This window comes from Podarcis filfolensis (assembly GCF_964270895.1).
Source record: "Podarcis filfolensis genome assembly, chromosome: 1".
Taxonomy (NCBI): Eukaryota; Metazoa; Chordata; class Lepidosauria; order Squamata; family Lacertidae; genus Podarcis; species Podarcis filfolensis.
The window spans coordinates 28,122,470-28,144,480 of NC_139604.1; the positions used below are offsets into that span (position 1 = coordinate 28,122,470).

The 22,011-nt window shown below is 41.9% G+C and overlaps 1 protein-coding gene across 1 annotated transcript in view; it reads left to right on the plus strand.

Moving 5' to 3' along the window:
* Positions 1-22,011, plus strand: part of LOC310744889 (sodium channel protein type 1 subunit alpha-like) — a 45,110-nt gene that overhangs the window by 12,845 nt on the left and 10,254 nt on the right. The window contains exons 9-18 of the mRNA XM_083576818.1: positions 323-661; positions 3,288-3,420; positions 3,766-4,004; positions 4,892-5,065; positions 5,977-6,333; positions 7,760-8,194; positions 15,251-15,368; positions 17,776-17,930; positions 18,993-19,166; positions 20,503-20,625. Coding sequence (XP_083432944.1) covers positions 323-661; positions 3,288-3,420; positions 3,766-4,004; positions 4,892-5,065; positions 5,977-6,333; positions 7,760-8,194; positions 15,251-15,368; positions 17,776-17,930; positions 18,993-19,166; positions 20,503-20,625 — 2,247 coding nt within the window. The remainder of the gene's footprint in view (positions 1-322; positions 662-3,287; positions 3,421-3,765; positions 4,005-4,891; positions 5,066-5,976; positions 6,334-7,759; positions 8,195-15,250; positions 15,369-17,775; positions 17,931-18,992; positions 19,167-20,502; positions 20,626-22,011) is intronic.

Below are 22,011 nucleotides of genomic sequence, written 5' to 3' on the forward strand. Positions count from 1 at the left end.
TGGTTATTGTATTGAACCTATTTTGAAAAATAAGTTCGCTTTCATAACATAATTGCTTAACCAAAGAGGAATGAATATTGCTGTTGTCATTGTGAGAACAAAGCTGGGGAATACATATTCTTTTTTAGAGACTGTCTTTTAACTAAATACTATCAAGCTCACTATTCCCCCCACTGCCACCCCAAAACCTGAAAAACCAAAATCTGAAAAACCTTCTGGATTTGGGAAGAGTAATCTGGGTTTTCTTCTTAAAGCAATAGCAGGGAGGATTTAGCTATGGCTTCCTAAGTTTCATCTAACCGTTCTGTTTGTATCTCCTTAGTCAATGCTGTTTTCCACGAGACGGAACAGCAGAGCAAGCTTTTCCAGCTTCAGAGGCCCGACCAGTGAAGGGGGCTCGGATGCCGATAGCGAACAGAGCACCTTCGACGACAACGGGAACCGTAGCGGCTCCTACTTCATCCTACGCAGGCACAGCGAGCGGTGCGGAAGTAACATTAGCCAGACCATGTTCCCCGTGTTTCCAGTGAACGGGAAGAGGAACAGCAGCGTGGACTGCAATGGGGTGGTTTCCTTGGTAGGAGGGCCCCCAGCGCTCCTCTCGCCCACTGGACAGCTTCTCCCAGAGGTGATAATAGATAAAGCAACTACCGATGACAGTGTAAGGATGTTTTAAGTAGCATAGGCATGGTGGGTCTACAGAATGGAATCCAAGCTGCCTAAATGCATCTGCATCCTGGGGTTGCGGCAGCGGTGGGGAAGCAAGCTTTCATGCTGCAACTCTCCGGGCTTTGAAAACTATGCGACACAGAAAGGAATGGCCCTGCCTCTGCCTGCATGTGCTTTTGCAAACACAGCCCTGAGTCGGGCGGTTTAATATGGCCAAATGTACATTTACTTTGTGCACAGCAAATGCTTGTTCAGTGGCAGAGGCCACTTTCCTTTTGCATTCTCCCTGTTCCTGCACATCCTCTTTCTCTCACTCCATCCTTCTCCCTGATTCTCCTCCTGTTTCACCTGATCTCCTTCGCGTTCCCTCAGCAACACCTGTACCATTACCTTCCCCAATTACCCTGAGAACAGTAAAAGAGAAAGGGGCGTCTCCCATCACCTTGCAGGCCATGTGGCCTTCCCTAAAGCAGCTCCCCTGTCAGCCTAGCAGGGAAGGACAGGGAGGGAGGCAACAGCCAGTGCCCTGATTCCTATTTACAGTGGGACCTCGGTTTTCAAACATAATCCGTTCCAGAAACCGTTCGACTTCCATAACATTCGAAAACCGAGGAGCAGTGGGTGGTCGGCAAAATCCATTGAGAAAAAAGAAAAACACACAGCGGAAGCTGTTTGACTTCCAAGGCGCATTCAAAAATGGAAGCAATTACTTCTGGGTTTTCTGCGTTTGGCTTCTGAAACATTCTGCTGCCAAGATGCTCGAAAACTGAGGTTCCACTGTATTTATCATTTATAAAGCTCCACGTTTATGGATGTGTCTCTGTGTATGTTCTCCACTGCTGGAGAAAGACCAGACATGATACATAAATGGGGGAAAGGAACAGAGGGAAACTGGGCAGCATTTGAAGATGGACATGTAGCTCTCCATTAGTGACCTTGTGGGTGATCATCAGCCCCTGGCATTGCTGCAATCACACTGTGTTCACACTGTGAAGCCTAACGTTGAGGGGAAATGCCATTTTCCAAGCAGTAGAAAACTATTAGGTATGTCTGCATGGATTTCGAAGCAACAAATACCATCTAGACTTAAAACCTGATAAGGCCCCAGTTTAAAAACTTTGCTCCCTCAATGGACTTGATGGTAGTAGCAGCTGGTGTGGGGGTGTTGGTGGGGCACCGCTGCTATCCCGACACAGCATGTGCATGAGGGGCTAGGTGTGGGGAGTGCCAAGCTCTGGAGCCAGTGGCTCTCGCCATTATGCCATTACACAGCACCAAGCTCCCTTCCCCTTTTTTCTCCAGTGAGTGCCAGCTACACATTGTACTTGGAAGCCAGGAGACTAGCAGTGCCTCACCTTTGCTGCCTCACCAGCTGCTTCTGCTCACCAGAAAGCCTTTTTGTCTTAGCTCCAGATCCCCATCTGTAAAAATGGGAGCAATTGCTCTTTTTCGTTTAAAAAAAGTGCTTCATTTAGTTGTTTCAGAACCATTCTTTGTAGTCCGTATGCACTGATGAAGGACTCCTCACTTACCTATGCATTGTGTCTGGAGATACGTACAACATTTTATCCCACTAATTCTTCCCTGGTTCTGATTGGCGTGGTAAAGCTCAATTAAGTCAGACTTTTATTGCTAATTTATTTAGACAAATGTGACAAGCTATAAATGAGAGAAATCAGGCATTTAACTTTGCTAGATGTTTTAATAAGGAGAAGCAATCCTGAACGGATTGAAGACCTGAAGGAACACTTGTTCACAAATTGGATGCTGATGAGTGAAATAATTGTTGTTGTCATGTGACCTTTTTCCCTTCTTTTTTCTTTATTGACCCCCATGTGAAAGCTATTTGGATATCTAAGCATAAAAACTGGAGATTTCTGAGCTCTGGTTCAAGTTCTTCATGTTTTAAATAATGTACAGTTTCTTCTACCTTCTCCAGGGATGAAGAATCTGTGGCCTCCAAGATGTTGTTGACACTACAACTCCCATCCTTTAACATTGGCCATGTGGGATGGAGCTGATGGAAGTTGTAGTCTCAAGAGCAAAGGCACGGCTCCATTTGTTGAAGGGCTTTTTGATAAATAATCTAACAGCCAGGTCAGATGTTTGGCCCAGCGGTTCTGCTCACAGGCAGAGTGAACACCATACTCAAGAGGTTGTAGGTGAGTCAGAAATGTGTGCAATACTCACAATCCTGACACCACTTTGGAGGAGCAGAAGCACATCAGACAGTTCACATCTAAAAAATACCAGGCTAATGCATATGCTCCTTTACATGATAACAAATGAGAGAGTTCCTGAGATGTGGGTCTGATTCTGCTCACACACATCCATTACACTAAGCCAGATGCCTGAACTGAGCGTCTGAAAAGCTGTAACATGTTCAGCTGGCTCTTTGTGGCATGTACAAAATACATTCTGCTATTTAAATTATTTCTTTAAAACCAGATATATGAAACATCTTTTTTTGGAAGGGCTAGATATTGTAAAAAGTCTGGCATAATAAAGGCAAAACTGCATGTGGCATGAATGCTTTGATATTTTGTGGGGTTACCTTTACAATGTATGCTTCCCTGTATAGTTTATGTTGATAATCTAGCTGCTTTACTCCACTGCAGAGCACTGCTTCTGAAGTAGATAGCAGAAAGAGGAGGTCAAGTTCTTTTCAGATACCAATGGATTTACTGGAAGATCCTGCTATAAGGCAAAGAGCAATGAGTATAGCAAGCATAATCACAAATACCATGGAAGGTAAGTGTGGGGGGTGTAAATGCACTCTTTGGGTTTGGTTCATGAATGAATGGAATCTTTTAAGAAGTTGAGAAGTTCTGAGAGACGTTATTAAAGAAGTAAAATCTGGAAAAGCACTAATATTAGGTAGAGGCAACTCAGAAATAAAGCAAACCTTTAGTGAACATGCATGTTCAATTGCAGGATCAAATGATCAATGCATCACCATAGAGGTAATGTTGCCAACAGAACTTACGTAATTAATTTTGCAAATATTGAATAATTTAGTCAAGTTGCATTTTCTTAATTAGCAAACAGCATTGAGTGAATATTTGCTCCTCATGTTTTCAATATGCCTCTGTTCAGAACTTGAAGAATCCAGGCAGAAATGTCCACCATGTTGGTATAAATTTGCCCACAGTTACTTGATTTGGAATTGCTGCGATACTTGGTTGAAAATAAAGAAAACTGTTCATTTCATTGTGATGGATCCGTTTGTTGATCTTGGCATCACCATCTGCATTGTCCTAAATACATTGTTTATGGCCATGGAACATCATCCCATAGACGACGCCTTCAAGAATGTTCTATCAACTGGAAACCTGGTAAGTCAGGGTTGTTTTTTTGCTTTTCAACCCATCTTATCATTTTCTAATTAAAACTAATTCTGGACGACTGAAAATGCTTTCAAAAATGGCTGTATCTCCACTGGGTGTTCCTAAACCTGTTGAATATATGAATCTGCCTTCTACTGAATCAGGACATCATCTAGCGCAGTCCTATGTAACCACCACTAGCTCTCTGTGATAGCAGGTAAAGGGGTTTTCCCCAGCCCTACTATCTGAAGTCCTTTAAACTAGGATTGAACTGGTGTCCCCAAGGTCCTGCTTCCTCCTTCTTCCCAAATTCCTGCTTCCATCGGCTTCTGTCCTGCAAGAATACCTTGCTCTGTGCAACCAAGCATCTACCTGGGGTTTGCTTGCTGCTGCTCCAAATTCCTACCAGATTTAAAGCCCCTTTGAAAATCCCCAGCTTCCTCACCAAACATTTAGCCAGGAAACTTCCTTGCAGTAAACTCTTCCTCAGATAGCCAAGACCTACTGTGTTCCTCTGTCTTCCGCTTTCATACGAATGTATCTATCTTCCACATGGACTGGCTCCACTCCCATCAACCTCTGTGTGTTTGGCAAAAGCCTAAAGGGAAGTCAGTATGAATAGGCTCCTCCACACAGTTAGAAGTTCTGAAGTTAAACAAGAACGGCTCCGCTAAGGAGCACTTCCAGCCCTGTCTTCTGTATACTGCAAGTTGGTTCTTCTAAGTTCAGAATCAGCACCCTGCCGCTTTGAACAGGGCAATGATGCAGTCCCAGCACTTTCACTGTTAGATTACATCCATGCATTGCTTCTTTTTAATACAAAACATGCAATTAAATGGGAAGGGGAAGACGGGGTAATAAAATGCAGAAGTTAACTTATTTCATTCTGCACTTAGGTCTTCACTGGGATCTTCACTGCAGAAATGGTCCTCAAGATAATAGCCATGGATCCTTATTACTATTTCCAAGAAGGCTGGAACATTTTTGATAGCATCATTGTCAGCCTGAGTTTGATAGAGCTGGGTTTTTCAGATGTGGATGGATTATCTGTTCTACGGTCATTCAGATTGGTAAATAAGAAGCAAAGTCTCATTACTCTATGACTCCTTAAGTCATAGACTTAAGGAGGGGAAATAGTTAAAAACCCTCCCTCTGACTGGATCTGAGGAAGGGCACAGAATCTACAGGAAAGCAGTGAGTGCTGGGCCTACTTTGGAAAGGTTTCCACCCTTTATCCCAACCACATCATTAATTTTAACCAAGCTGAAGCTATTAGCAAGCGTGTTGAATGGGTATGAAGACCTAAAACTGCCATCTTCACTCGTCTCTCCAAGGCCTCATAACCAGCAGAGAAAGGGTGCAAGCTTTTCTTGGAGCACCATAATCTCATATTTTCTTTTGATTTATGCTGCCCATTAACAGCACACCTTTGCTTATCCATCCAAGATGTCTTCTTACACGGACGCTGGGAATTCTTACGCTCAATAACGTGGTTCTGCTGCTAAAGAAGGGAAAAGAGTGTCCATGCTATCCTTACTTTATATCCACAGCTACATCAACAGAGAAGCCACATTAGCTAGGAGGAGTGAGACATTAACTTGTACCTCTGCAGGCAATTCCTGCTTGGGAAAGCCTGCCTTACACTGTGACAACTCTAGTTACAGGCCAGGGATGGGGAACCCATGTGGCCCTCCGGCCTCCAGCTCCCATCAGCCCCAGGCAGCATGGCCAATGCTGAGGGATTATGGGAACTGTAGTCCAGCAACATCTTGTGGGCCACATGTTCCTTACCACTGCTATAGGCCGTAAGCTAAGTAAGTGTGGCATATGGGTGTTGCTGGAGCTTTCCCAAATAGAACTATGGAAACACTTGAGTTCATGGCTCTTTGTCCAGTATATAGCTGGTGATGTGAGTCTCTGAATCGCAACCACCATCTGTATCTCATTCTCATATAAATAAATGCCTCATTGTCGTTTTCAGCTTCGAGTCTTCAAGCTGGCAAAATCTTGGCCAACTCTGAACATGCTGATCAAGATTATTGGCAACTCTGTGGGTGCTCTGGGAAATCTGACCTTGGTCCTGGCTATTATTGTCTTCATTTTTGCTGTGGTTGGCATGCAGCTGTTTGGCAAAAGCTATGATAATTGTAAGTGCAAGATTTCAGAGGACTGCTCACTTCCACGCTGGCACATGAACGACTTTTTCCACTCCTTCTTGATTGTGTTCCGAGTCCTTTGCGGAGAATGGATAGAAACCATGTGGGACTGTATGGAAGTTGCAGGCCAAGCCTTGTGCCTCATTGTGTTCATGCTGGTCATGGTGATTGGAAACCTTGTGGTATGTAATCAACAACTGTCCTTTCAGTTACCGTATTTTCTGTTGATTGTCTGATTACCTGCTATTATGATCCATTTAGGCAAACCAGTGTGAATAATTGTTTAGAAAATCTGTTGACCCCCCTTTCTTCTGTAAATAGCACCCACGGTGCTATTTCCATAGAATCGTATAGCTGTAGGGGATTTCAAGGATGAGCATTGACAGGCACCAAAGGTTTTGACAGGCACTAATTATTTGCCCACCAAAATACCAGATTTCCTTTTCATTGTAGGCATCACCTGGGCTGCAGTTTGATGTCTTATGGCCCATTCCAGCAGAAGGGATTAAGTTATTATTTGTTTGTTTGTTGGTCAGCCAGTCACCAGGTTCTCGGGATGGCATATAATTTTCAATGCCTGGAAGCAATTTTGTTGTGCTTGGCTCTTTTGCCTGCACTCATGGCTGGTGGCCAGCAGTGTGGGCAGAGGAATCCACACGTAATGCCCTCCTTGCATTACAGACAAGACAGTAAACAAATGTTCAGCATTAAAGATACATTGCAGATAAGAGAGTTCCTTGAGTGCAGCAGAAGGCACATAGCCTGTTGTTAGTTTGGGTGCTTTCCTGGCCAATGCAGCAATGTTAATTTGTTTGATTTAATCTATGTTTGAATTTGCAAATTAGCAACCCAGTGAGTCAAGGAGTAAAGCATAACCTGGTGCTAAAGACCACTGAAATATACTGAAACAAATCAATTGGTTTATTGTTATACAATTCTTCATTCAAAGCATATTGTTACATTATTTATTTTTATTTTTATGTCAGAATGTGTACTTCATTCAGAGAGCACTTCAGCAGTGTACAGAAATAGAATATATTTGAATAAGTTGAATAAATAATAATACACTAATCATCTGGCCCAAAGGGCACTGCTGCTGTATCCTAGTTATGTCCTAACATTCCAAATTTACTTGTGCTTTTTCTGTCATCTTTGTATGGAGAACTTCAATATATTGGGGTGTATTTTCGCAAATATCCCACTCTGTTTAAGAAATAAGTATGTTCCACTGGTGGAAGTGGTTAAAAAAAATTATGATGACAAGATAAATAGGTCCTTCTCTTTAGTTTCTCTGATACACAAATTGCTAACATTTGGTAAACTTGCAGACACAACACACACTGGATTGTTTGGTTCTGCTAACAAACAAAAGCATTGTCAAAAATAAGACAGCAACTAAGAAAGGATAGATGACCACTGATTTCATATCCCCAAAACCTGGAAGTAAGCACTTAATCAAAGAATTTTTTTTAAAAAAAGTTATTCAGAAATTGAAATACGAATTCATGAATTCAGTTTGAGAATACATGTGAACAAATCTGACTTTTAGGTTTTAGAAATTAACTTAAAGGGGGGAAAGAGCCTAATTGAATTCTTTTCCCCCCACAGGTCCTGAACCTTTTTCTGGCCTTATTACTGAGCTCTTTCAGTTCAGATAGCCTCGCTGCTCCAGATCAGGATACAGATGCGAACAACTTACAAATTGCCATAGCAAGGATCCAAAGAGGAATAGATTATGTAAAAAGAAAAATATATGAGTTTGTGCAAATGACCCTTTTGCAAAAATGTAAGGCCTCCACTGGAATCGGCTCAGCTGATGGGCAAAATGGCAAGAAAAGTGGGTGTGTCCCCAACCACACTGTAGCTGACTATTACAATGACAGAACCACAACTACCATCTACGTGGACAGCGGTGATCACATGTCATTCATCAACAACCCAAACCTCACGGTGACAGTACCGATAGCTGCAGGAGAGTCTGATTTTGAACACCTGAATACGGAGGAAGTTAGCAGCATATCCGAGCTCGAGGAAAGTAAAGAGGTAAGGCAAGGGATCATTTTCCTTATTTACACTTTGCACTTCTGTTTATACGTTATCAGCTGTGCCATAAAATGTATACACACTCATATTTTAAAATATAATCTTCATTCCCCCCCCCTGAAAAGCCTGTGAGTATTGAAAAGCGGCAGTGTACTTACCTCCCCCATTCTGTAAACAAGGGATAGTCTGGTGTTGTGAAGTGACACTGGCAATGCATCTTCGCATTGTTGAGTGCAGGAGATGGACCAGCTTCTGTGAAAAAGCATTTCTTCACCAGAGTGATATTTTAGAGGACTCTGGATGTGTGCAGGGCAGGGCACAACACATGCCAAAACTGGGTGTGTGGTATCAGCATCCTAGTTGCCATGAAGTAGCTCTGAATCTGTTACCCTTAATGTTCTGAAGTAATGAATACTCAGATCTTATTTATACTGCAATTATACACTGCCCTGGTAAATGCACAGCAGACGAAACCATTCAACTTATCCAGGCCCATGGTAATCATTAAAGTATTCTGGTTTTGAATATGTAGCTTACAGTAATCATTCTTGTTTGGATACCTCATTTGGACATACTGACTGCCTATATCAATTCACATGTTCAAGTCAGTATCGATGGGATATTTTTTTTTTCATTAATGCCAGATGATGATGCTTCTCTCTCTTTTCCTTCTGTTACATTTTTTTTTAAAGACAAAGCCATTGCTCATATTTGTCTTTCTGTGAAAACATGATGGTGTTTACGCAGAATAATTTTTAAACGTATAAATCAGAATTGTTATTTCTTACTTTAACAAATGACCATCGTGTGCTCGGTGTGTATATCTCTATATGTCTTTGCTCAATTGCTGTGTTTACCCTGCTTTTTCAAATGTGTTTGTGTGAATAACATATTAGAAAATACTTTCGAAGCCATGTTTGTGGTATTTCCAGGACTACAAACTCAGAAGTATTTGCGCCTTCAATGTTGTTTCCTACCGTTCTTACTTCTCACAGGACTAAACTCAAACTGGATCAACCAAGAGTGCAGCTCTGGTGGTTTTTAACCAGGCACAGCAACGAGTGTCAGCCATTTTGAACAGGTTACCTCAGCAATTCACATATACATGATCACTGTTGAACAAAGATTGACTGGCATGCATGCTAATCTGTATATTCCCCTCTTCATCCATTGTGATACCAACAGAAATATGCACAAGCTGATCTGCAATTGGAGTCATGTGACGCTCATCCCAGCATGATCAGCACACTCCAACATTCACTGTGTCTGATGATTTCTACATAGCATTTTGATATGTGAACTGCATGGTCTATGGCACTGGTTCTCAAGCTGTGATCTGCAGGCCACCAGAGCTCTGCAAACCTCATTCAGGTGGTCTATGGTGTGTCCATGAAGAACACTTGCAGTTTGAATTTTTGTAGAATTCTTTTGAATTCAATTTGCAATACAGTAAAATATAAGAAATAAAAGAAGCAATTTTTTTTAAAAAATGAGTCATACAGCACCTAGCACAGCACACTACCATTGCTAACACAACAGGAAGAATAATTAAGTAGTCAACCCATTTTCATGTGGTCTTGGGCCGGGAGGAAGGTTTGGTCCATCAGTATAGTTGGGTCTTGAATTCTAAAGTTCCAAGCATGCTCAAGTTTAGTAAGAGAAATTGTAATTTTGAGAAATTACATAACCGGTCGGAATGTGATGAATATTAACATTGCATTTTCATTAGTAAGCTCTTTAATATAATAAACTGATATATGCATTCCTTAAGGCATAATTCATTAATTTACAGTGCATATTTTTGCATATTTGCATACGTCTGAGTATGCTCAAGGAGGCTTAATGACGCCTAAGTTTGAAACAGGATTTCCTTCGTTTTTCATGAGTATAAAAGCATGACAACTCTTTTCTGTTTCATGATTACATTTTTAGGGATGAATAGGCATCAAATGAGGGTGTTGTTGCTTTTGTTCCCTAAGTGCTCATGGTAGTGTTTAATTTAAATTTTGATAGATGCAACTGGGTACTGGTGGACTTTTTTGTCCTCTTGTCTTCTGTGGAAGACTAGGAAATACGGGGATGGGCCATTCTGTAACTAACAGCAGAAAAATGGATGTAGTGGCCATACCCTATGGTAGACTTACATTGACATCACCATTAACAGTAATTTGCACTTTATCGTGTTTCCTGTAAGGTGTTTGGGCAATTGGGTCCTCTGGCTACATTCCAGTCAGGTAGGGAACCTTCAGGGATGAAGGATCCTTCACTACCTTTCCTCTTAGCCATGAGGAGGAGGCCTGGGGCTTGGCAAACTAACTGCTACCTCAGTGCCTGCAGCTGAATATGGTGATGGCCAAGGAAGTGATTGTGAGTGCGGCTTTCCCATAATGATGTGGCTGTTGACAGTCTTTGCCAAAGGCCCTAGAAGACCCATGAGGGGGTTTTCCATGCCATGCGGAGTTTAATGAGTAGGAGGTAGTATCTCTGCTTCTAATTCTGTTTCACCACCTGATGAAAACTCATTCATTCGCCCAAGATTTTGCTGGCAATGAATACTTTCCTTTCTTAGCCTTTGGTTTGGTTTTACTGTTTGTTTGGTTTTTTTACAATTACTGTCATACAAGTTTCACATTGTGCTTTGAGATTTTTAAATGAAAAGTGGTATAAATATATTTTAAAGTAATTTATTTTTAAAGGATGACTCTTTGTGCCAACAGATGCTACAGGACTTGCCCCCTTTTCCCATTCTCCCCCCCCCATGTGCTTCCATAATCAGCTATGGGGAATCCTGGAACCCTACAGAGCAGATTTTTGGAATGCTGGGCAGTGGGGGGAAGAGAGGAAGCGCTGTTGTGCAAGCAGAAATCCATTGCATAGGTGAGGTGACACCGTTGGATGTCACCCTATACTTTTAAATTCTAAACATTTCATCGTTGTGACAACCGCTCTCTCGCAAACCTTATTTTAAGGCACAGGGTGCAATCACCGAAAGTAAAGCTGGTAGAGTACCTACTTGAGTTTAGCTAGCGCATCAGAATCTGCAGACTTGCTGAGTTGCATTTCTAAGTTCTGAAGATTTAATAAATTCATGTCAAAACAGAACCGGCTGGCTTCCCAAGCCAATCCCATGCGTGTTTCATCATAAATGCTGAATAATAATAATAATAATAATAATAATAATAATAATAATAATATTTTATTTATATCCCGCCCTCCGCAGCCGAAGCCAGGCTCAGAGCGGCTAACAACAGTAAAAGTAATACAACATTCGAAAATCAATTCATTCTAAAATCAATTCAAAATCAAATTAATGGCAACCATTGGGCTAGAGTTCTATGAGGATAACCAAAGGAGGGGGGCAGGCTTTGCCTTGGCCAAAGGCCTGATGGAACAGCCCTGTCTTGCAGGCCCTGCGGAAAGATGTCAAGTCCCGCAGGGCCCTAGTCTCTTGTGACAGAGCGTTCCACCAGATCGGAGCCACAGCCGAAAAAGCCCTGGCTCTGGTGGAGGCCAGCCTAACCTCCCTGTGGCCCGGGACCTCCAAGATGTTTTTGTTTGAAGACCATAAGGTCCTCCGTGGGACATACCGTACCTTTCACTTGCTAGTTTGTGTGTCTTCTCACCATGAGCTGATTTAACCACTAGGCAAATTAGGCCGCTGCCTAGGGCAGCAAAATTTTAGGTGTAGCAAAATTAGAAGCTTAGTAAAATTCAAAAGGGCTGCTCCTTCCTAACCACTCATCTGGGGTGTGTCCTGCTCCTGCCTGCTGTGGCTGTCCTGTTTTCTCCCTTCCCAGGGTCATTCTGACTGCTCTCCATTTTGCTGCTGTCATGGAAAGAGGAGAATAAGATGCACTCTTCCATGGGCTCAGAGGATGTTGGGTAGCTGCAGCTGCTGATTAGCACCTATACTAATGTTGCTTTCACTATTCTGCATTGGACCAGCCTAGGAGTTGGCAGGCCCCATGGATGCATACAAGGCAGGCTGGCAGGCTGTTAAGTAACAGAAGAGGAAAATGTAATATATATTGATCACTTGTGATTTTTATAATCCAGTTCAGAATTATTTCACCCTGTCTCTGCTACAGCTTCTTACAATAAAAATGCTCTCCATATTAAAATGATGAAAGCAAATGTTCATGTAATTAATTAGATTTGAATTGGTATTTTCCAGTTCAGAATAATTAGAAGAGTATTAATTGCTGCTTTTGTCTTTTTTATAATGCTTCTTGTGTATAAAGACCTTCACAATATTTACACAACAGCCTTGTGAGGTAGATCATTCATAATTTCACTTTACAGGCAGGGAACTAGATACAAGTGTTTTGCAGTTTACCAGTTGCTTGTTCATCTGGAATGAACAGCAATCTAACTGTCCTCATAAAATACCTGAGTAGCAAATAACATGAGAGTCTATCACAGGGATAATTTGTGCTCGTAAATCTTTCTGCTATCTTAGGGTTGCCATATGCCTGGAATTTTCCGGACATAGCTGGAATATGCCAATCGAAAGCAGTGTCTGGGTGCAAATCGCTGAATTTCCTGAAGAATAGCTTTTGTGTCCGGATTTTCACTTTTTGAACTATGGCAACCCTATGCTATCTGCAGCAGATTGAAACTAAAACAGAAAAATCCAAGCTAGCATTTGTAGGTACAGTCAATAAATATTTTTTCACCTTTCATTTGACATAAGTTTTAAAGTGAATTGGACCGACAGAGGTTCTGTTCCATCCATTTTTCCAAGCAGCTCTCAAAACGATGACTTTCCTCCACTTGAGTTTGATGCACTTAGGCTACATTGATCAGGATACCTTCATGAGAATGAAAAACCACAAATTATTTTTGTGACAATTACTTTCCCAATGATTAGCTTTGATGGAAGGAGAATTGGCAATATATTCATATGGGCGGTGCTTGTGACTGGTCCATCTCTGAGTAATTATTTACATGGTTGGTTATACATACCCATCGGGTCCATGGCAGCACCGTACTTAACACCATATTCAGGATAAATATCTAGATTGTCAATAGGATTATCACTTTCAGGAAAATATTTGCTTTTCTAAAAAATGATTAGGAACAGTACCTTTAAACATCTTAAATAAGTTTTTAAATAATTGGAATAAAAGTTTGAAAATCATGGAAAGGTGTACATCATCCCTGAATCATGTAAGTCAGAATGCAATAACTGTGATTAGAATCACCCTGTATTGTTTTAACTGTGCTTTCATCATTCCCCACATTCATCCAGCTGTTGGTGCCATTTCTGATGTTATATACTGTATGGTAATAACATTGTATCAGGCCAGAGAATGCCATAATCACAACTACTTTGGTTAATTTTGGTACTCAGACCTATCGTGGGTCATGCTGTTTATTTTGGCCCTGCCTTAAATTCCATTGCGTATTTGATCTCGATGGTCAGGTTCGAAGGATCCCAAACCAATTGCAGTCACAACCTAAGATGAGAGTTCTCTAGCGCTTGAATCGATAATTCTCTGAATACTTCTAAGAGTTGGTCTGAGTACCAGAGTAACAAAGAGTTTAAAAATGCATAGAAACCAACACATCTATGCACTTGCAAGAGAGAATGCAAAATAAAAGCTGTGGGAATGAAATAAATATGTTTCTTTCATTGTTGACATTCCTTTTTTTAAAAAAAAAGTACCGTATTTTTCGCTCTATAAGATGCACCAGACCACAAGACGCACCTAGTTTTTGGAGGAGGAAAACAAGAAAAAAATATTCTGAATCTCAGAAGCCAGAACAGCAAGAGGGATCGCTACGCAGTGAAAGCAGCAATCCCTCTTGCTGTTCTGGCTTCTGGGATAGCTGCGCAGCCTGCATTCGCTCCATAAGATGCACGCACATTTCCCCTTTTTAGGAGGGAAAAAGTGAGTCTTATAGAGCAAAAAATACGGTAGTTTGTTTGGGGATGAAATGGTATTCTGTGATTATCCGTTGTCTGGTGAACCCCAGTTTACTGCACCATATCCAATATTGTTCTGGAGGGTCCCCCGCCCATCAGGAGCTGTTTTTCAGGGAAAGAGGGAATGGATAGGGAAGACAGCCAAAAATTGGTTGCCATGCCTTGCACAAGTGCTTTCTGCTAGCATAGAGCCACCCCTAGATAAAACTCAATCTTTGTGGGGGTGGCGGGGAATCAATCACTCTCGTCCAAATTGAGAGCAATTTGGGTCTTGCCTCTGATTTCAACTTTTTTTTTGGGGGGGGGGTTCCTGTCTGTGGTGCAAGCTTGAATTTAGCATTATAAATAACATTGATAGATAAAGCTGTTTAGCAGTATTTTTTTTTTCTGCTGATCAACTAATGTCAGTTTAAGTCAGAACTACTATGACAAAATTGTTCTTTTTTGAAAAGAACAATTTTAAGAGCAGCAGGAAAAAATTTGCACCCTCTATACATTTATTGATAAATTATACAGATTGACACCAGATATATCTTTTGGGGGGGGGGATATTCTTACCATCATTGCCCAAAAAGCATTTGAAATTTCCTTTGGTAAGTAACAATGCAAAGCTGCATATGGGTATGTTTAGATGTTCTAAGGCACTTGAACCATATTCAGGTGTTGCAATTTCCACCCGGTGGTTGCAGAGTGTGTCTGTGTGCTCTGTCCCCACCTGCACTTCCCCCAAACAGTGGCTGCATCCTTGACTTGCCATGCTGATCAGGAAAGTCTGAAGGGAACAGGGGGCATGTCTAAGTTCATTTGGTTGTGTGCATTTGGAAGCCTCTGCTGTTGGAACTCCTGTATTATCAGGGTTCCCAGTCACAGGGAGGCTTCTCGGAACATTAACATTAACATTCCCACTCAACACAGGAAGCCGGGAGGTGGAGTGGACATACAGATGGACCGGCATGTAAAGGTCCCGTAATCTGAAGTAGGCTTTTGTGAACACAGCTTTGCTTTTCTGGAAATCTGATTTGAGATGTGTGAACATACTCCCGTGCATGCCCAGTCACATTAACCTCATCTCAGAATCCAATACATACTGCTTTTTAAAAAAATGCATTGTGTGATCTTACTTACAGAAATTAAGTATTTCCAGCACCACTGAAGGCAGCACAATTGATGTCGCTCCCCTGGGAGAGGAGGAAGCGGAAGATGCAGCAGAAGACCCATCACAACCAAAGGCTTGCTTTACAGAAGGTATCAAGGGCAGCAAACCTAACAGTGGGGATTGCATGCAGGACAAAAATATGTATTTGGGAATTGCTGTATCCTGTGAGTATGTGAGGAAGCAGGGGGGAGATGTTCAGCCAAATGACTTTATGCTTATGACAAAGTGGGTTGTGGCTCATGGAAGCTTATGACACAATAAATGTGCTGGTCTTATTGGTGCCACAGATCTCTCTGTTTCTTTTGCTACAACAGACTTAACATAGCTATTCCCACTGGGATTTTTCCTTGAGGAAATGCTATTTTAAACGCAGTTGCTACTTAGAGTAATGAAGCTGTTTTAAATTTACGTTGTGTGAGTCAGTTTAGCAAACAAATGTAGGGATGGCAGAATGTCTGGCACCAGCAATATGTATCTTGGTTGTATTCAGCATAGCGCTACGGCTAAGGTTCCATCAGGGCAACAATTTTTCCTGCAGGATTGAAACTTCACCTCTTCCCCAACCCTGCACAGTTGTTCTGGGCTTTCCATAAATCATAAAATTGGCTAACAGCTATCCGATCCATATATTGCCAGGAGGGTTTTTCTCTCTCTTTTAAGTCATTTCTTTAAATGAGCATTTGTGGTGAAACATATCAGATTAATGGCAGACTATCAATCTGTTACAGTGACGTTTCTCCCTTTGGAGTTGGGAATCAATATGTTGGCCTGTTCCTTGAGGAAGGACGTCAAGTCTGTGCACTGCTCCAGATTGTCAGTTGGGGGGAAAAAAATCCATCCCTTTGAAATTGGAGTCTAGAATAAGTTTGCTGACTTTGTCCCAGAGGATTTCCTACTCTTCAGGATGCAGTTAGCAAATTGTTTCCTGCTTCCAGACTCCATAGGAAGATCCTTTCCATTGATCCATTTTCATCCTGTCATTAAGCAGAATGGTAGAGAGTCCTGGGGGGACTCTGTTTCTTTGTCTGAGAAAAGAGAAAGTAGAAACAGTACCAAAGGTTTCCTTAAAAAGAGGTATTAAGCCGGAGCGTTGCTAGGTACAGACCTCTGGTGACAAATTAGCAAAAAATAAATAAAATTGCATATGCCATTTTATATGTATAGATGCAAATTTAGACTGACTTTCAGAGGTAGTAGTAACAATAGTGTGAGGGGAATAATGCATGCTGTCACATGACACTGGACATTATGAGTGATCCAATAAGGTCAGAAACCATGGTTTCCCACTATGAGAATGAACCATGGAGAGCCTCAGGCTTGCAGACTCCTCCTTCCCACATCTCTCCCGTCTGCAAGGAGGCCAGAAGCTCTTAAACAAAACATGACTCCCATTATGCTGGAACTCAGAAACTGTGGTTTGTATTAAGACTAGTTAGAAAAAAGTCAATCTGAAGCCACAGTTTGATGCTGACTTTCCCCTGCTGCCTAGAGTTAAAGCAAACCACAGCTCCCTGCTTTTGTTGCACTAGAAACTAAGGTTTGCTTAAAAGCGGAAGCAAATCTTCATTATGAAAGAGTTCTAGCAGTAGTTCTAGCGTTAGTTCATTCATATAGCAGAAAATCATGTTTTTCTGATTACATCTTAACTTTAGCTCTGTACTCATTATACTTGTGGAAACACATTCCCCGCAACAGTCATATTTGCAAGGGTGAAATAGGAGAATCACATTTTTCAGGAACAAAAGACTGCAATTGGTGTTCTGGGGAAATGCAACAAAGGAGGAGGAAGATGTAATTCCCTGATAATGTATCTCTGTACATATATGAAATCAGGTTCTCAGAGCAAGAAACTGAACTTATTATGTTTGTTATTCCATAATACACATAAAATACAGAATGCCATACACGTTGATGATGCTACATTAATAATCACCATCATTGTGCACAATGAATTTAGAAATACTGTTGTATAATGTTTAATTAGATAAATGAATCTGGCAACAGTAAAGACAAAAGAGCAGAAACTAATAGTTTGTGTCTTAACACCTCAAAGACCTGTGTTGGTGGTTGATTTTATAGCCTCCATCAAATTCATACATTAGTTTCTACAGCACCACAAAACATTTTGTTTCCATAAACATACCTTTGATTGCATATTTCAGTACTGTTCATTTACAACAATGGCTTCAGGACATGAGAAACTCATGAGGCTGGATCCAGAGAACTATGAGCAGAACTATGAATGGAAAGGCGGTGGGGTGGGGGGGTCACACCCTTGTGGCTAACAGAAGTCTCTTCTAGAGAGTTGGGGGGCCTTTTGGGAAACTGTGGGAGGTGGCACGTGAGGCTGTAGGGAGAAATGAAGATCTATGAGGATTTCCTTCCATTTGCAGAAGGGCAGCTCAGGGCCCAATCCATATCCTGGAGTTTGCCTAAATATTTTACTTCATTTTATTTTACTTTGATCATTTCATCCACCAAATATTCTGATTCCAGGCTGTGTACGGAGATTCAAATGCTGTCAGGTCAGCATAGAATCTGGAAAGGGCAAATTATGGTGGAACCTTCGCAAAACCTGCTATAAGATAGTGGAACACAACTGGTTTGAAACCTTCATTGTCTTCATGATCATTCTTAGCAGTGGTGCTTTGGTAAGTGGAATATAGATCATTATGTTGTAGAACGGAGTATATTAATTAATTGGGATGGGAGGAATTGTCCCAATTTGTACCCAAATGAATTTATTTTGGGGTGGTCTTCTATTCCCTTCTAGTTATATGACTTTTTTTACATATATTTCTCCCTTTGAAATCCAAGTAGCTATTCGTTAAGATTCTCTTAAAGTCACAGCTGGGTTTGTCTCTTACCATGCTACCATTTTAGTTTCATTTCCTAATCCTGACCTTCTCACTTAAAACAAGTTGTGGGAATGTGTCCCTCTAGATCAGCCTTTCTCAACCTGTGGGTTCCCAGATGTTGTTGAACTACAACTCCCATCAGCCCTAGCTAGCAAGGCCAGAGCTCAGGGATGATGGGAGTTGTAGTCCAACAACATCTGGGGACCCACAGGTTGAGAACCACTGCTCTAGATGGACTACAACTTCCATCATTCCTGACCTTTGGTCATGCTGTGTGGGACTGATAAGAGCTGGGAGTCCAACAACATCTGGAGGGCTATAGGTTCTACATTCCTGCTTTAGTTTTCAAGCCTTTTTTGGATAAACTCCTAATTCCTTCCCATGAATTATACTGCATTATGCCGTATTTTGGGTGTTGGGTTGCTAGTTTTAATGAAACAGAATTACATTTCATTTTGATTTTATTTTTTTATATTGTTTGGTGCATTTTGATGTATTGGGAAGAATTTTATTCTTGAGAGGCTATGTTGAAATCAGTTAAATAAAATAGCAGAAACTTCTTTAAAATAGTATTTTAAAGAGTGTTGGTAGCCTCTAGATGTCTTATAACTTGTCAAACCAATTTGGTTGAGGTACGTGTTTTGATAATGTGTAGATTCTGCATTTCAAGCAAATGTTAGAAAATCTTCCAATGGAATAGCAAGTCACAAGTGTCCAAAACGTAATTGAGATGTACATAAATATAAAGCATAGCCTTTAAAAATATCAGGCACAGCGGAATGAGTGACATTTTGTCTCTCCGCGCCCCACCCCCAGCCAATATGACCTTATTTGTAGTAGCGTTTTCCTTCATAGGCTTTTGAAGATATATATATAGAACAGCGCAAGACTATCAAGATCGTACTTGAATATGCAGATAAGATCTTCACATACATCTTCATTCTGGAAATGCTTCTGAAGTGGGTAGCTTATGGGTTTCAAGCCTATTTCACAAATGCCTGGTGCTGGCTCGATTTCCTGATAGTTGATGTAAGTACTTCCTTTGCCTAGCAGCTTTGTACATTGAATTGTTGGTGAGCCATGTTTTCATCATAATGCATCATAATATTTAAAGTGGGCTATTTTGGCTCAGTTACGCATCGCAGTCAGAGCATGATGCATTCTTGTACTCCCAGTCACCTTCAACAGTTTAGGTCTCTTACCTAGTGGGTGTTTGCTTCAGCAACCTAACACATAGTACCTATGGGAAGGAACTGGTAATAGAAGTCCCTTGCTTTTTATTCAGGTGTGTTCTGTAGATATAGGGATTTGTTCAGGTCTCTCATGAACTGGGCTGCAACACTTTGCCCTCTGTTTGTGCTCAGTGCCCTTTCTACAGTGTTACCCACAGTTATCAATTTCTCTTCCCATGTGTTCTTGTGTACTCATGACTGCCTAGATGTGGGGATGTGGCAGCGTTGTAGTGCTGTGCCATGTGACTTGATGTGTTCATAATCTTCGCCTTCTATATCTCACGTAAGCTTGATTCTGTGCTATGTTTGGCTACTGGGATAGTCAGGAACCTGGCCTCCAGCATGCCTGGATGCAGATTGGTGGTCTTGTGGTTAGTAGCGGGGCTCATTCTGTACCCATTACTGAATTGTTTGTCATTTACAGTATAGGTGGGTAATTCAGGGAGGTGAATAACAGTAAGATAATTCAGACTTTAGGTGCATCAGTTGCTGGAACACTGTCCTGCGATGGTGCAAGACCCATATGGAGTGAATTTTGAAAAGCACCATATCTGAGGGCACCGTATCTAAGGGCAGGAACCTTACTAAGCAGACCTAGGTCTCCTCAAAGACAACCTGGGAAACCCATTTCACTGCCCTAAGTTCACCCTGGGAAAAAAGGCAGGATATACATGTGGGTAGGTAGGTAGGTGGAAACAGAAATAGCTTGCCCAGCAGTGGCTGCAACAACAGCCTCCCATCAGCAATTTTGCCGCCACTTAATGGGAAAGGGAGGGACAAGGAGACAGAGAGCACAGAGAGCACTTGTGTGGGCAAGCTAGCGATGGCAATGTGATGGTTCTGCCAGTGTGTCCACACAGCCCTAACCTTGCAACCACCTCATCTGTCCCCCTCTTAGTCTGTGGAGGTATTGCCGCTGTTGGCAGGCTATTGTTGTGACTCCATCCCACCAGGCGAGCTGTTCCTGGGGAGGAAGGAAGGAACATTCATCTCTGTTTACTTGGCGTAATGCAGGTTCCCCCTCTGGTTTAAGTTTGTAATCGAGCTGATATTTGTATTCTGTTTGTTGTTGTTAAAAAGAATATAATTTATACTTTTTCAATAATTCTGTAACTGTTGTCGTTTCTGAATAGGTTTCTATAGTGAGTCTAATAGCCAATGCCTTGAACTTTTCCGAACTTGGTCCCATTAAATCGCTTCGGACACTGAGAGCCTTGAGACCTCTGAGAGCATTATCGCGATTTGAAGGAATGAGGGTGAGCAAGACAACATTAAATAACAATTGAGGGACTCGTGGTCAGAAACAGCAAGCGGTATCTCTGTTTCTTAATGTAAGGGTATCAGTGCTGTTTTAGTTTGCAGTTGCTAGCAGGAACATTGCTTTCAACCAGGGATGGAGGGTTGAGGATAACCATAATGCCCCAAAAGGAGTCAGTGGGATGTGTTGTGAGCCACTTTGTGGTCTTTTGATAAAGAGTGGTATAGACATTTAATTATAGTAAACATTACATCCAAGGCGAGCATAACTTGACTTGGGGAGAACGTTTTGTGTGTGTGGCATCCACACGGAAAATTGTTGTTACTATGATTCACTTTTATCCCATCCTTTTCCAAGGACCTCAGGACTGCGTACATGGTTCTCCCTTCTGTTTATCATCCCAGCAGCCCTGCCAAGTAGCTTAGACTGAGAGAAGAAATTCCCCCAGTAGGCTTTGTGAATGAGTGGGGCGGTCTCAGTACCAAAACACTAACTGAAAACCAGTCCCACTCAAAATTGACTAGAGCTGGTCAGAGACCACCCACTTAAGAATCTTTCCCAGAAAGGGGGCATTTGCAATCATTCTATAGTTGTTCAGATCTTTGAGCTCCAGGGAGAATTTCTGAAGGAGTGGTCTTACTGCTGCCTCTTCCAGGCAGCCCAATACCATTCCCTCTTGGAGTGAGGCATTGATAAGCTGCCTTCTCCTTCCATCACCAGCCATGAGGGTCAAGGGTCAAAGAATGCAAATGGTCACCTGCACCCACCCAGGAACCCTGCCAACATACGCAGGCTGTGGTAATGAAACTCATTCAACAAAACTGAACGACACAGCATTCTGGACACCCCTTGAGATTGACCTGCTACAACAGTGGAGTCAAGGTCCAAGCAGATTGCAAGCAAATCACAGCAGGCCACAACCTCCTTTGGGCCAGTATGTAAGAGAACTTGCTCCATGCAATAAATCTGAACTACATGGTATATAGAGGATGCACTGGAGGCAGCGAATTCAGGCAGTGTGGTGTTAAGAGCAGTAGACTCGTAATCTGGGGAAGCGGGTTCGCGTCTCCGCTCCTCTACTTGCAGCTACTGGGTGACCTTGGGCTAGTCATACTTCTTTGAAGTGTCTCAGCCCCACTCACCTCACAGAGTGTTTGTTGTCGGGGAGGAAGGGAAAGGAGAATGTTAGCCGCTTTGAGACTCCTTCGGGTAGTGATAAAGCGGGATATCAAATCCAAACTCCTCTTCTTCTTCTTTGGTGCCTTCACCACCACTGAGTAGGCTCGATAACAAGCACATACATATCTTCAGTCATATTCACCAGGAGTTTTTCTGCAGTTGCATTCTAGCTGCCCCCCCCCATACAGGTGTCCCAGACAATAGC